General features: G+C 44.2%; 1 protein-coding gene across 2 annotated transcripts in view; it reads right to left on the reverse strand.

Annotated features, from left to right (window-relative positions):
• Window positions 1-2: 2 nt before the first annotated feature.
• Klhl12 (kelch like family member 12) overlaps window positions 3-14,208 on the reverse strand; it is a 37,164-nt gene continuing 22,958 nt past the window's right edge. For both annotated transcript variants that reach the window (XM_059280889.1, XM_059280890.1), the window contains exons 7-12: window positions 6,345-6,451; window positions 4,735-4,930; window positions 2,622-2,780; window positions 2,246-2,344; window positions 642-828; window positions 3-364 (exon numbers count right to left, since the gene is read on the reverse strand). In XM_059280889.1, the coding sequence (XP_059136872.1) occupies window positions 238-364; window positions 642-828; window positions 2,246-2,344; window positions 2,622-2,780; window positions 4,735-4,930; window positions 6,345-6,451 (875 nt within the window). In that variant the 3' untranslated portion in view covers window positions 3-237. The remainder of the gene's footprint in view (window positions 365-641; window positions 829-2,245; window positions 2,345-2,621; window positions 2,781-4,734; window positions 4,931-6,344; window positions 6,452-14,208) is intronic.

Genomic DNA, 14,208 nt, shown 5'->3' on the forward strand with positions numbered 1-14,208 from the left:
CCTCAGGTCTCGCACATCCAAAGGTGCACTCTTCCCTTGAGTACCTGTTGTTACCCGCCCTTCGGAGCAACAGTACCACTGCGAAGGAGAGTGTGTTCAAACAAGTACAATCGTCACAGCACTGGTGCCTGTAATCCCCATGCACACAGTGAGATAGAAACATTCCGGAAAGGATCCTTGATTCTCCCACAAACTGTTCCTTGGAGTACTCATTGGCTCCAGCTGGTGTTCAATAAGTTACTTTTCTCGAAGCACGCACACCCCAGCATCGCAACGCTGGGTTCCCATGGAGGCCACTACTTCCCAGCTGTCGATGATAGGGTCGTAACACTCAATGCTACTCAGCAGAGAATTCCCATCGTATCTAAGTGGGAAAAAAAAAAAACGAAAGAAAGAGGTCATCATTCTTTACATACCAGTCCTGTATTTAAAGCAGTTCTGTCCCTGGAGCTGGTAGTACAGCTCAGCAAGGGGGCACCTGCTACCATATGCCAGGTTCAAGTCCCAGCACCCGGGGTAGGAGTGAAAACGGCCCCAGTAGTTGTTCCCCCACAACACACTATGCCTCTTTCCAAAATGGAGATTGAATCAAATGGAATCTCCCCTTGGATACATGGTTCTACTCCTTCCCAAATTCTCACCCTGCAATTGCATAGAGCCTCCCCCGAAGCACTGTGGCCCCTACATAGCACCGTGGAGTGGTCATACTCGTGACGGTTGTCCAGGAATCAGTGCGAATGTTGTAAGCTTCAACAGAAGAGAGGTGGGCTGTGCCATCAAAACCCCCCACCACATAAATATGGTCATTCAGTAGGGCTACTCCAGCACCTGGGGGAAAAGAGAGAGGAGTAGCAAATGAATGGCCTAAGCCTAGCATCTGAACCAGTAACGAAACACGTCACCAACGGCTGAACTGTGGGGAAGATGAGGGACGCAGATGTAAGCAAACCAGGCCTAGAAGAGTGTAATACAGCGAACATTACTGCACGCATTTGGTAAACCCTTTGGCTGGGACTGGAAATTATATCCCAGAGACTGACACAGTTCTCTGTTTGTTTTCAATAACTCACAGTCCATCTCTCCTCAGTCGGCTGAACAGAGCAGTGGGGAAAAGGTGTCAGTAAATGGGGAAGCAGCAGAGGACACGGCCATGGCTCTGCACAGTGTTCGCTCTGTTACATCACAGCCTATTCCCTATCAGGAGCTCTCAAGTGCTGTGGGGATGTACCTCTACGGTGGCGTACTTGCCTAGTACATGCAAGGTCCTGTGTGCAGTTCTCAGAATTAAAAAAAAAAAAAAAAAAAAAAAGGATTTCATTCTTAGGTATTAAGAGATCTTAGGTGATTTATTGCCGTTTATTTATCAGGTGTATGGCACACATCTGCAACCCCAGTCAGTGTGTACTACATACTACATACAGTGAGAGCTTAGCTTAAAAATAAAACATCGATGTGGTGGTGAAACTGGAAGCCAGGGCAGGGAGACCACCTCACAGCAAGTTGTACACCAGCCAGAACTACACAGTAAGACCCTCAAAAGAAAGTCCAGGAAGGCAAGGTGGTGGTGCACACCTTTAATCCCAGCACTAGGGGGCAGAGGCAGGCGGATCTCTGAGTTCAAGGCCAGCCTGGGCTACAGAGCAAGTTCCAGGATAGCCAGGGCTACACAGACAAACCCTGTCTCAGGGAAAAACAAAACAAAACAAAAACCAATTCCAAAGAGTTAAAAAAGCAAAGACACAAAACTCAACACAACAGAAACATTTATTTAAACATGTACTACACATACAACATTATGCTAGATAGACAAGAATGCAAGAATAGAAAAAAATACTAAAGAATGAGTAAGAAATTTCTGTCCTGTCCTCAAATTTATAATCTAGTTCGAAGTTTAAACTATCTTTGTCCTAGTATTTAGAAAAAAGAGGTGAAAGAGAGAGGAATGTGCCTCATGTGTACAGCGAATCTGGTGCAGTGAGAACTACAGTTCTACCCAGACCACCACTGTACACGTCAGGATTGTTGTGTACAGCGAATCTGGTGCAGTGAGAACTACAGTTCTACCCTACCGACACCACAGCCTGTACCCAAACCACCACTGTACACGTCAGGGTTGTTGTGTACAGCGAATCTGGTGCAGTGAGAACTACAGTTCTACCCTACCGACACCACAGCCTGTACCCAAACCACCACTGTACACATCAGGGTTGTTGGCACTTTGATCCCGCCTGAGACTTGGTCTTACCAGAACGTTTGGTGGCCATGGGTGTAACGTTAGTCCAGTGTCCTGTATGGGGATCATATTTCTCAACTGAATTTAATATATTCAAGCCATCATATCCTCCTGAAAGACAGAGCAAAGAATGAACATTCCAGGAAGAAAGGGAGATGCTCAGGCTTGTTTGAACTGGCCTTCTGTGAGTAATTCAACTGAGTCAGTGTAGTTCTTCCAGAGTTCCAACTCAAAGAATACCAAACACTCCACATTTTGCTTACAAGAAAAATAGAATCCTGTTCATGGACAACATATTGGGACAGACCAGAGTTCTTGCTGACGCAAGTGTATGCACTTAACTCTGGTAAATTGATGCCTCTCTCCATCCCACACCCCAGACTCATACCGAGACAGTAGATTATTCCGCTGGCCACTACTAGTCCTGCACCCTCTCGAGCTGTCTGCATATCTCCCAGCATGCTCCACTGATCAATGTTTGGGTCATACCGCTCCATACTTGTATGACGCCTGCTTCCATCAAAGCCTCCAGAGACATAAATCATATCTGCTTGATGAATGAACAAATTAGACTATTAAGAATGAGAAATTTCTAAAAACCACTGTCTCTACCAATTACCCATTACCCATTGTTAAGATGGGGGAGGGGAGACCCACACATGAATGTAATCACAGCTCTGGGGAGGTTCAGGCAGGAGGATCAGGAGTGCAAAGCCATTCTTACATTGTACCTGATCATGTCAATTCCCATTCCTCCCAGGTTCATCCTTCCACCCTCGTGCCCCCTGAAAAAAAATGTAAGGAAAAAAAAAATACACCAGGTACAATTTGTGTTGCCCATATACTCATTGGCAAATGGTCAAATTCCCAGTGGCCAGTCCCTTAAAGAAAATGAGTCCTTTCCCAGCCCTCTGAGAGAAGCCATCAACTGTGAAGAGCTACATTTCAGCACCTTCATTACAAATTTTTCAAAAATTTATTTATTCATTCATTTTTCAAGACAAGGTTTCTCTGTGTAACAGCTCTGGCTGTTCTGGAACTCGAGTGAGTTACTCTGTAGACCAGGCTGGCATCAAACTCACAAGAGACTCACCTGCCTCTGCCTCCCAAATGCTGGGATTAAAGGTGTGCACCACCACTGCCCAACCAAATTTATTTATTTTTATTTTATGTGCATTTGTGTTTTGCCTGTATGTATGTTTGTGTGAGGGTGTTGGATCCTGAAGTTACAGAAGACAGAGGTGAGCTGCCATGTGGGTGCTGGGAATTGAACTCAGGTCCTCTAGAAGAACAGCCAGTGCTCTTAACCACTGAGCCATCTCTCCAGCCCTTTTATCACAAATTTTAAGGACTCTCTTCAATGGTTTCCTGTCTAGATGGTTTCTTTTCTTTTTTGGGGGTGTGTGGGGTGTGGTCAAGTCTATTTTTGACTACAGACTAAGTTTAAGGCCAGCATGAGCTACATGAGATCTTCTCCCAAACAAATAAATTTCTTGGTATTTCTTCCAATTGATTTTGATTATTATTTCTTAAATTTCCCATTACATATATGAATTGTATATGATACTGTATGACACTACCTAAGGACATTATTGTAAAAGTATATTTTGTACTCTGCGCATTCTCCCCTTAGGTGGTAAGTCAGTTAAGTCTCAGAAGCAAGAAACACAGTACAACCAAGACACTTGAAGCCTGATATGGAGGCTGGAGAGATGGCTCAGTTGTTACGAGTGTCCACTACCCTTCCAGGGGACCCAGGTTCGAGTCCCTGCACCTACATGGTGGGTCACAAATGTAACTCCGGTTGCAGGGGATGTGACACCTGTCCTGGCTTCTGGGGCACTGCTGTCATGCGGTGCATACACAAAATGGAGCTACGCACACAAAATAAAGCCTGGTGTGGTGACGGCTCAGGCACGAAGACCACAGGTTTGAGACCAGGGTGGGCTACACAGAGGTATTTAGTGAATCCCGCCTCAATTAAAACAACAACAACAACAAAAACCCAGTGTAAGCCAGAAGGCCAGGGTGTGGTGACACAGAGTGCTGAAATCCCAGCACTAAGTAGGGCTGAGACAGAGGTGGGTGGATTATGAGTTTAAGGTCAATCTGAACTTTATCATATAGTGAAACCGTTTCAAGAGGAAAAAAAGAAAGAAAAACAGAAACAAAATGCAAAAATAACCAAAAAAGAAAAATGGCGTATAATGACATACTTAAAAATACTTAAAAGCATTTGAAGACTACCAAATGGAGTTTATAAAACTATAATCAGTGTCTAGTACCATATGGTACACTAGAACTTGAATAGTCAACTTTAGCCAGTGTTGACATGTCCACAAATAGTGCGTATGTCAGTTACCCTGACATACCTAAAGCAAGAATGAGCATATGAACTCAGATACTTCTCCTCATATGCCACGCTCCTGCCAGACAGTACAAGAGCTAAGAACACAATCAAGCTGAAAGAAGATGAAAACACCATTTGTCATCAGACCTACCTCCCAGTGTGGTAGCTCCAGCAAGGCCTCGTCGCACGTTCATAGGGGCCACAGAATACCAGACTCCATCTTCATCTGCTGTGTAGTCTAGACATTCCACTGAACTGAGGCGGGAGCGGCCATCATACCCGCCAATCACATAGATCCGATCATGTAAGGAAACCGAGGCTACATACCGTCTTTTTCGGGTGATACTCTACAGATTTGGGAGAGAAGAGAAATACAGCATTTCAGCTGGGCAAGTTCCAGCCCCTACCTTTTCTTTCAACACCCTGCCTGTTTTTAATCTTTGCTTCTTCCTTGCCACCAGAAACCTCCTTTTGGCTAAGGTTCATCCCAAAGGGGCTGGAAGGTGACTGCCTACAGAGTGAAATCCTTCTGCCTCACTCCAAGGTTTACAGAAGACTTCATGGCTTCCTGCTGTCTTCTCTCTTTAGGCACTAGCTAAAAGACTGAATATCCTTCCATAGGAAAAGTACTGGCAGATTGCTAATCTGAGAGCCAGGACTGAAATACCCTAAAGAGTACTCTCCTCAGAGATGGTTCTTGTTTACGCAGTACTGAGATACTGAAGGGAGATACAAACTTACCATTTCAGTTCGACTTAACAACCCTGAGTTCAGTCTAGTACAGCATGAGCAATGGCACAAGCTGTTCAGTCTACACTAAGCTGGGTGTGGTGGTGGTATACATGCCTATAATGCCAGCATTTATCAGCCAGCAAGACCCTAGCTCAAAAACAAGCCAGTTGCGGGGCTCACAAGTGTAACCCTGGCACTAAGGAGGCTGAGAAAGGAAGAAAGCCTGTAAGTCTGAGGCCAGCCAGGCTACATAGTGAGACTTTGTCTCAAAAGGGGGTGGTGGTGCTGGAAAGATGGCTCAGAGGTTAAGAGCACTGGCTGCTCTTCCAGAGGTCCCGAGTTCAATTCCCAGTACCCACATGGTGGCTCACAACCATCTGTAATGAGATCTGGTGCACTCATCTGGTACTCTGATCTGGCAAGTGGGTATACATGCAGACAGAACCCTGAGTATAAAATAAATAAATAAGTCTTTAAAAAAAGAAAAAAGACCAGCAAGATGATTTGGTGAGTAAAGGTACTTGCTGCCAAGGCTGATGACCTAAGTTTGATCCCTGAAAGATCTCTGACCACCACACATGCCGTGGCACAGGCATGCTCACATGTGTGAACACACATTAAAAAAAAAAAGTAGTAAGCCGGGCAGTGGTCGTGCCCGCCTTTAATCCCAGCACTCAGAGGCAGAGCTAGGTGGATCTCTGTGAGTTCGAGGCCAGCCTGGACTACCAAGTGAGTTCCAGGACAGGCATCAAAACTATACAGAGAAACCCTGTCTCGAAAATCCAAAAAAAAAAAAAAAAAAAAAAAGTAGTAAGAAATAGTAAAAAACCAAGAAACAACCACTACCACCCAAAGAAAAGCAAGCCAACCATTTATTGGATACCTAACTATACAGACAACATGTCCATAAGGGACATTATGCTGTCTGAAGCTTTTCTACTCTGAAAGCTGATCATTTATGATCTAGTGTCTAGTATCAGGAACCAATGACATTTAAACTCTGCTGAAAATGGTTCCACCATGACTTACTGGCAGAAAGCTCCACTCCTGTGTCTTGGGGTCATATTTCTCTACCACATCAATAGGAGACTGCTGACTTCCGAAGCCCCCAACCACCAGAAGCACTTCATTGGCTCCTAAGGACAAAGGCAGGAAAAGGCAGGTTACTTCATCCTGGCTGGGTAACTACTTACAGGGAAATGTAAGTAGAAAGGTTCAAATAGGTTACGGACGTTGTTTGGTGGCCCTAGGTATGTACCTAGGGCCTCAGTGTTCTACCACTAACCTGTAACCATTCCTACCCCACAACTAACAATTTTTATTTCAAGACAGGGTCTCACTAAGTTGCTCGGGCTGACCTTGGACTCACTCCATGCACAATCAGGCAGGCCTTGAACTTTGCAGCCTTGTCTCAGTTCCCACAGTTACCTTACAAACCTGTGCCACCTGGCCGAGCTAGGATGCCTTAGTATTTGCTTGGAAAATAATCTAAAATAGGGCTGTGTAATATAGGAAGGTATCTATTTTTATTCTGTGTATCCATGTATTTGTGTGTGTGTGTGTGTGTGTGTGTGGTCCTATACTGCTGTCTTTTTTTTTTTCTCGAGACAGGGTTTCTCTGTATCTTTGGAGCCTGTCTGGGAACTCACTCTAGCCCAGGCTGGCCTCGAGTGGATCACAGAGATCCGCCTGCCTCTGCCTCCCGAGTGCTGGGATTACAGGCATGTGCCACCACCGCCCGGCTTGTCTTATTCTTTGGGACAGTCTTAGCTCTGCAATGAGACTGAACAGGCTCCCCAGCAGGCTCGGGCTCCCTCTGCCCACTGCAGCAGCCGGCTCACAGGCCACTGTGCCTGCCGTTCCCACAGAGTGCTGGGAACCACACTCAGTTCTCCGCCTGTGCAGCACCTCAGCAGCTGAGCCACCCCCACTGCCACCTCAGCAAAGCGTTTCTTTCTGAGGCTGTAACTCTGCAGATCTGAATCTCTGAAATGCACTTATCCAGCATAAAATAAAATCCTGGGCCCCAAGACGGCTCCATGAGTAAGGACATTTGCTACTAGCCCTGATGACTTGAGTTCAACCCCCAGAAACTAGTTGGTAAAAAGATAACTGACTCCCACAAGTTGTCCACATGTGCACCCCCAACACACAAAATGTTAAAAAGAACAATGGGCCGGGCGGTGGTGGCGCACGCCTTTAATCCCAGCACTCGGGAGGCAGAGGCGGGCGGATCTCTGTGAGTTCGAGGCCAGCCTGGGCTACCAAGTGAGTTCCAGGAAAAGGCACAAAGCTACACAGAGAAACCCTGTCTTGGAAAAAAAAAAAAAAAAAAAAAAAAAAAAAAAAAAAAAAAAAAACCAACCCCCCCCCCCCGAGCCCCTCCCCCCCAAAAAGAACAAAGGAAGAAAGTCGCTTTATTTTCTTATGGAAAGTAACAGCCTATATATCAAACGTTCCTTCCCCTATCGTCTTATTTCTGGCCATGGCTTGCTTTAAAGGGCAGTCTTGGCAGAGTTCTCCTGGGCATCTACTCTATAAACTCACGAGGAGAACAATTTGTTGTACTGGACAATTCAGTGATTAAGTGGGCTTGTAAACATGATGTTAGGCTGGGGGGTGGTGGTGGCAGTGGCGGCGCACGCCTTTAATCCCAGCACTCCGGAGGCAGAGGTAGGTGAACCTCTGTGAGTTCGAGGCCAGCCTGGTGTACAGAGCGAGTTCCAGGACAGGCAGGGCTACACAGAGAAACCCTGTCTCGGAAAAAAATGAACAACAAACGTCATGTCAGTGTTAGAGGTGACCAGGGACTGATGGAAAGTATCAGGCCTGACAGTTAACCTGTTTTGCTTGGTTCCTCTCCACCCCCACCTCTTTCAATTCCCAAAGAAAGAAAAACCAAGTTTCGCTGTGTTCCACAGGCTGGTCTCCAACTCCTGAACTCAAGTGATTCTCCCACCTCAGCATGTACACCTCACAGCTGGCTAAAACATGTTAAATGACACTATAAGGATATGATCAGAAAAATACAGTAAGTTTTCCATTGATTTTTCAGCCATTACTTATGTTACACTATGTAATTCCCACATTTAAAAACAACACAAACAAACCATATCAGAAGCAGGCAGACCTCTGTGAGTTCAAGGCTAGCCTGGCCTGTCTCAAAAATAAAGAAAACCAATCAAACAACAACAACAAAACGCCCCAACATTCTTTTGATGTGACTTCACTCAGGTAGCTTGTAAAGTATAGAAAACCAAAAGCAGACAGGAAACAGATGTTGTTGCAAACCCTGGAAAATGACAGCAGGGTCTGTCAACCTAAAACAGCTCCATAAATAGTCAAGTTCACAGTAGAATTGGGGCACAGACGTCAGGATGAGTCACTTTAGTTTTTGGTTGAGACAGTTTTGTCACGTCGTCGAGGCTAGTCTAAACTCACCACCCTGCTTCTACCTCTCAAGGTCGGAGACTGTAGGCATGTGTCACCATGCCTACCTACTTAGGTATTTCGTGGATTTACATGGTGAGGAATCTGGATGACTGGGCCTCAAACTCTGCTATAAAGGATGTCACTATTTCCACAGACAGAGTCTGTTTTAAGAACTGTCACTCAGGCTTCAGAGATGGCTTAACTGTTAAAGGCTAGGCTAGGCTCACATCCAAAAAGATAAGACAGCTAACAAGGTAAGCTCTGTTAAATTCCAGTAACAGCCAGCCAGCAAAACCTTTTTCTTGGGGGAGAGGTAGGAAGGAAGGAGATGGACAGGGTCTAGGTATGTAGCTCAGGATGGCCCCAAGCTTGTGATTTTCCTGCTTCAACATCTCAAGCACTGGAAACACAGGTGTACACTACTATGCCGGGTGGTTTTGTTGTTGTTGTTGAGGACAGGTCTCTTGGTGTAGTTCTAGGTGGCCTGGAACTCACTATGTTGACCAGGCTGGTCACAAACTCAGAGAGATCCCCTGCCACCACATCCGGTGTCCGATGATTTTTATCTTTTATTTTTTGGTACTTGGGACTGAACCCAGGGCCCTCACATATGCTGGGCAGGTGCTCTCTCACTGAGCTACATCTCCAGTTGGATTCTTGTTGCTGTTGTTTGTTTGTTTTGGTTTTTTGAGACAGGGTTTCTGTAGCCCTGGCCATCCTGGAACTCTCTCAACAGACGAAGCTGGCCTTGAACTCAGAGATTCCTTTCCCTATGCCTGAGTGCTGGGGTTAAAGGTGTGCGCCACCAGTGCCCGCGGTCATCTCCAGTTATTTCTGAACTTGTATCTTGTGACACAGAGTGTCTGAATTCATTAGGTAGACCAGTGTGGTCTTGAATTTAAATCCTTCCTGCCCCAGCCTCTTGAGTAGCTGTGATTATAGGCCTACACTACCAGGCCAGGCCAGGTTTTTAAATTCTTGATGAGAAAAGCATGTCTAGGACACCTGGCAAGATTTATGTGTAATCTGGTGCATGCCTTTAAAAAATCAAAAGCAATCTAATCAAAAATACCTTCAGCAATTTCCTCAAAGATAAGAATTACATAAAACTAAATCTAATTCCTCAAGGTCAGAGCAACAGGCAGTTTTCTGACAGTTCTGATCTGCAAAATATTTAAAGAAACGAAGAAAATGAACCTCTAGAGAATCTTCTGTGCTTCCTGGCTCATGAAAATCTTCATTGGCTTTAGTTCAATTTAATAAGCAATTAATGAATGTTACTACATTCATTTTATTACATAAAAAACCCATACCAACTATATTCAAAAGCACCCTAGTGAGTGAACTTAACTCCCTTTATGTGGATAAAAACCGGTGGCTTGGAGAAAGAACACTACCCACAGAGCAGGTTTCTAGAGAATTTACAAAATTAGGAAGAGAGGTGAGGGATACAGCTGAGTGGAACAGCACTTGGCCAGCATGCCTAAGGCCCTGGGTTTGATCCCCATCACCACAAAAGAGAAGAATGAAAATAAACCACAATAGAAATATAATAGAAATCAGGAACAGAGGTCAAATGACACAGAACACCTTCTAGTGCCAGTTCTTCCTGTTCAATCACTGCTCATGTACTATTCTAGAAATATTATTACTATTTTTGGGCTGGAGAGATGGCTCAGAGGTTAAGAGTACTGGCTGCTCTTCCAGAGGTCCTGAGTTCAATTCCCAGCAACCACATGGTGGCTCACAACCATCTATAATGGGATCTGATGCCCTCTTCTGGCATGCAGGCATATATGCTGAAAGAACACTCATACACATAAAATACACAAGTCTTCATTATTATTTTGAGCTATAGACTCTAGACTTATTATATTTAAAATAGCAAAGGTAGCCACATGTTTACTGGAATAATGCTGAGGTATGCCAATTAAAGGTGAATTGCTAACTGCCCTTGCATTCCATCTCTGGTGTAATCCTGCTAAAGGCTGGGTCTCTGCTTCTATAAACAAGTATTTAAGAGCATCTGCCTTTTAAGTGCTGAGGATCAAACCTAAGGCATTCGAGGCAAGCACTCCATCACTGAGCTATACACCTAGCACCCCTGTTTTGAAAATGACAGTGTTGTTTTTCCCTTAGATGTGCAGTCAGCACAGCTTGGTGCTTGGTGGCACAGGCTTGTGGTCCAGCTACTTAAGAGGTGGAAGCAGGAGAACTAAGAACTTTAGATCAGATGGGGCTACAGAACAAGATTCTATTTCAAAAAAGAAAAGAAAAAGCTGGGGCCAGTGAGCTGGCCCAGCAGGAAAAGGCATTTACCACCAAGCCTGAGAACCTGAAGTCTGATTCCCAGGACCCATTTGGAGAAAAGAGAACTGACCCTTGCAAGCTGTCCTCTGACATCCACACACGGTGGACTGCCAAAGTGTGTGCACAACAGATAATAAGGAAATGAAAAAAGTCCCAGCTAGGCATACATGACTCAGTGTTTTGCATAGTTCCAAAACACCCCACTGCACGGCTGTACTCTAATCCAGTTAACCATTCATTCCTCTACAGATGGAACTTGGGGTGTATATCTTTTTTTTTTTTTTAAATATCAACAATTTCTGATAAGCATACTCATCCTTACATAATGGAATCAATCCTAATTATCCCCTTGTCTCCATTACACCAAGAACACTTACGATAAAGGCAGTAATTGGTTCATATAATTTTCCCCTTGGCTCAGTAATATGAACATATTTAATATATATATATACAGAATAACTGATAATCTTTTATAAAATACTTTTACATAGTGGCAGCAAGACTCTTTGACAGAGAGATGAGGAGAATAGGGAACAAGAAAATAATAGCTGAGTACTGTGCACCAACCACAATACTAGGTATCTTATCAATGTTCTCATTCAATCCTCCCAACAACCCAGTGAGAAGAATGAACCCTCATTTTAGAGGTAAAAGCACAGGATCAAGTAAGCTTTGTTTCGTTTTTGTTATTTATTTTTTTAAAGATGTATTTATTATATATACAGTGTTCTGTCTGCATGTATGCCTGCAGGCCAGAAGAGAGCGCCAGATCTCATTACAGATGTTTGTGAGGCACCATGTGGTTGCTGGGAATTGAACTCAGGGCCTCTGGAAGAGCAGCCAGTGCTCTTAACTGCTGAGCTCTCTCTCTCTAGCCTCTTGTTTTGTTTTTTTGAGACAAGGTCTACTATGTAGTCCTGGATGCCCTGGAACTCACTGTGCGGACCAGGCTTTGAACTCAGAGATCAACGAGACTCAGCCTCTTGAATACTGGGATTAATGATGTGTACCATGAAACCCATTCAAGGTCAGATAAATTGCTATCACCAATTAGCACATCTGTTTGCTAACAGTACAGCTAACATCGGTAGCACTTATGTGACAATAGCTATCCTAGCCTTTACCTAGATTTCTTCATTTAATCACCATAACTCTCTTAGAGCTATGTTGATTCCCAGTTCACAGCGAAGGCAACTGAAGCACAGGCAGATTGAACTTCCTGTCTAAGGTAAGTAGCAAACTGAAAACTGTTGTAGAATATTACTTGAAGATGTGTTACATTGTTTATGCTGTGGAATATTTGTTTAAAGATGCAAAGATATGTTGCATTCTTTTATGTTGCATTTGTTTAACTCTGTAAAGCTGTGTTACTTTGCCTGTCTAGAATACCTGATTGGTATAAAAAAGAGCTGAATGGCCAATAGCAAGGCAGGAGAGAGGGATAGGTGGGGCTGGCAGGCAGAGAGAATAAATAGGAGGAGAAGAGGACCGAAGAAAGGGAGGAGAGCGAAAAGGAGAGGAGAATGCCAGGGGCCTGCCACCCAGACACACAGCCAGCCACGGATTAAGAAGGAAAGAAAGATATATAGAATAAAGAAGGGAAAAAAAGCCCAGAGGCGAGCTGGAGAGATGGGTCAGAGGTTAAGAGCACTGGCTGCTCTTCCAGAGGCCCTGAGTTCAATTCCCAGCAACCACATGGTGGCTCACAACCATCTATAATGAGATCTGGTGCCCTCTTCTGGCCTGCAGGCATACACACTGGCAGGATACTGTACTCATAACAAACAAACAAACAAACAAACAAACAAACAAATAAATCTTAAAAAAAAAAAAAAAAAAGCCCAGAGGCAAAACATAGTTAAAGAGAAACTGGATAATTTAAGTTAGAAAAGCTGGCTATAAACAAGCCAAGCTCAGGCTGGGCATTCCTAAGAATAAGTCTCTATCAGCTGACTGAGCTCATGGGAGCTCACCAACTCTGGACTAACCTAGGCCCTCTGCATGCGTGTGACAGTTGTGTAGCTTGGTCTGTTTGTGGGGCCCCTAGCAGTGGGATCAGGACCTGTCCCTGGCGCTTGAGCTGGTTTTAGAGAACCCAATCACCAACTGGTTTGCTTCACCCAACCTTGATGCAGGGGGAGGAACTTCGTCCTGCCTTAACTGGATGTGCCATGTTTTGTTGACTCCCATGGGAGGCCCATCCCTTTCTGAATGGAGACGGAGGAGTGGATGGAGGACGGGATAGAAGAGAGGCTGAGGGAGGGAACTGTGGTCAGTATGTAAAATAAATGAAAAAAATTTAATAATTTTTGTTTTTTGGTTTTTCGAGACAAGGTTTCTCTGTGTAGCTTTGCGCCTTTCCTAGAACTCACTTTGTAGACCAGGCTGGCCTCGAACTCACAGAGATCCTCCTGCCTCTGCCTCTCGAGTGCTGGGATTAAAGGTATGCGCCACCAGAACCCGGCTAATAAAATTTTTTTAAAAATCTTGATAAATATCACCTTAAAGTTCAAGACAAGAACATGTAAAATATTAAAATAATAAAACTACTAAAGAAAAAAAAAGAATAAGTCTCTGTGTGTTTACTTGGGAACTGGGTGGCAGGCCCTCAAAGTGATAAAAAAAAAAATCAGGAAATCTGTACCACCAATCTGGCCTCAAAGGTCAGGATTCTACCTATCATATGTGACTGCCGGAAGCCTTGTATTTTCAGGATTTTTTTGTTTGTTTGAGACAGTCTCTCATGCTGGCTTTTTAACTTTCTACATACCCAAGAATGACCTTAATCTTCTGCCTGCCTCTACTTCCCAATTACAGACATTTACCACCACACCCAGTTTATATTGAACCCAGGGCTAGGAAAGCACTCTACCAACTGAACTACAAACCCAGCTCTAAGCCCTTTGTTTAAATGCTCAAACAAAAATTTAATGTCACATAATATATGATAATATACAAAAATGTCTTTCTCTCTACTTTAATCTCCGGCAATTATGTGACATAAAGATACTCTCAGATTATAGGATATAAAAGCTTAAAATGGCAGTGACTTGTCTAAAAAGATTAAAAGCAGGTCTGAAACAAGTCCTGGGGTTGGGGATATAGCTCAGTGGTAGAGCACTTGCCTAGCAAGTGCAAGGCCCTGGGTTCG

Source organism: Peromyscus eremicus, chromosome 15, assembly GCF_949786415.1.
Source record: "Peromyscus eremicus chromosome 15, PerEre_H2_v1, whole genome shotgun sequence".
Classification (NCBI taxonomy): Eukaryota; Metazoa; Chordata; class Mammalia; order Rodentia; family Cricetidae; genus Peromyscus; species Peromyscus eremicus.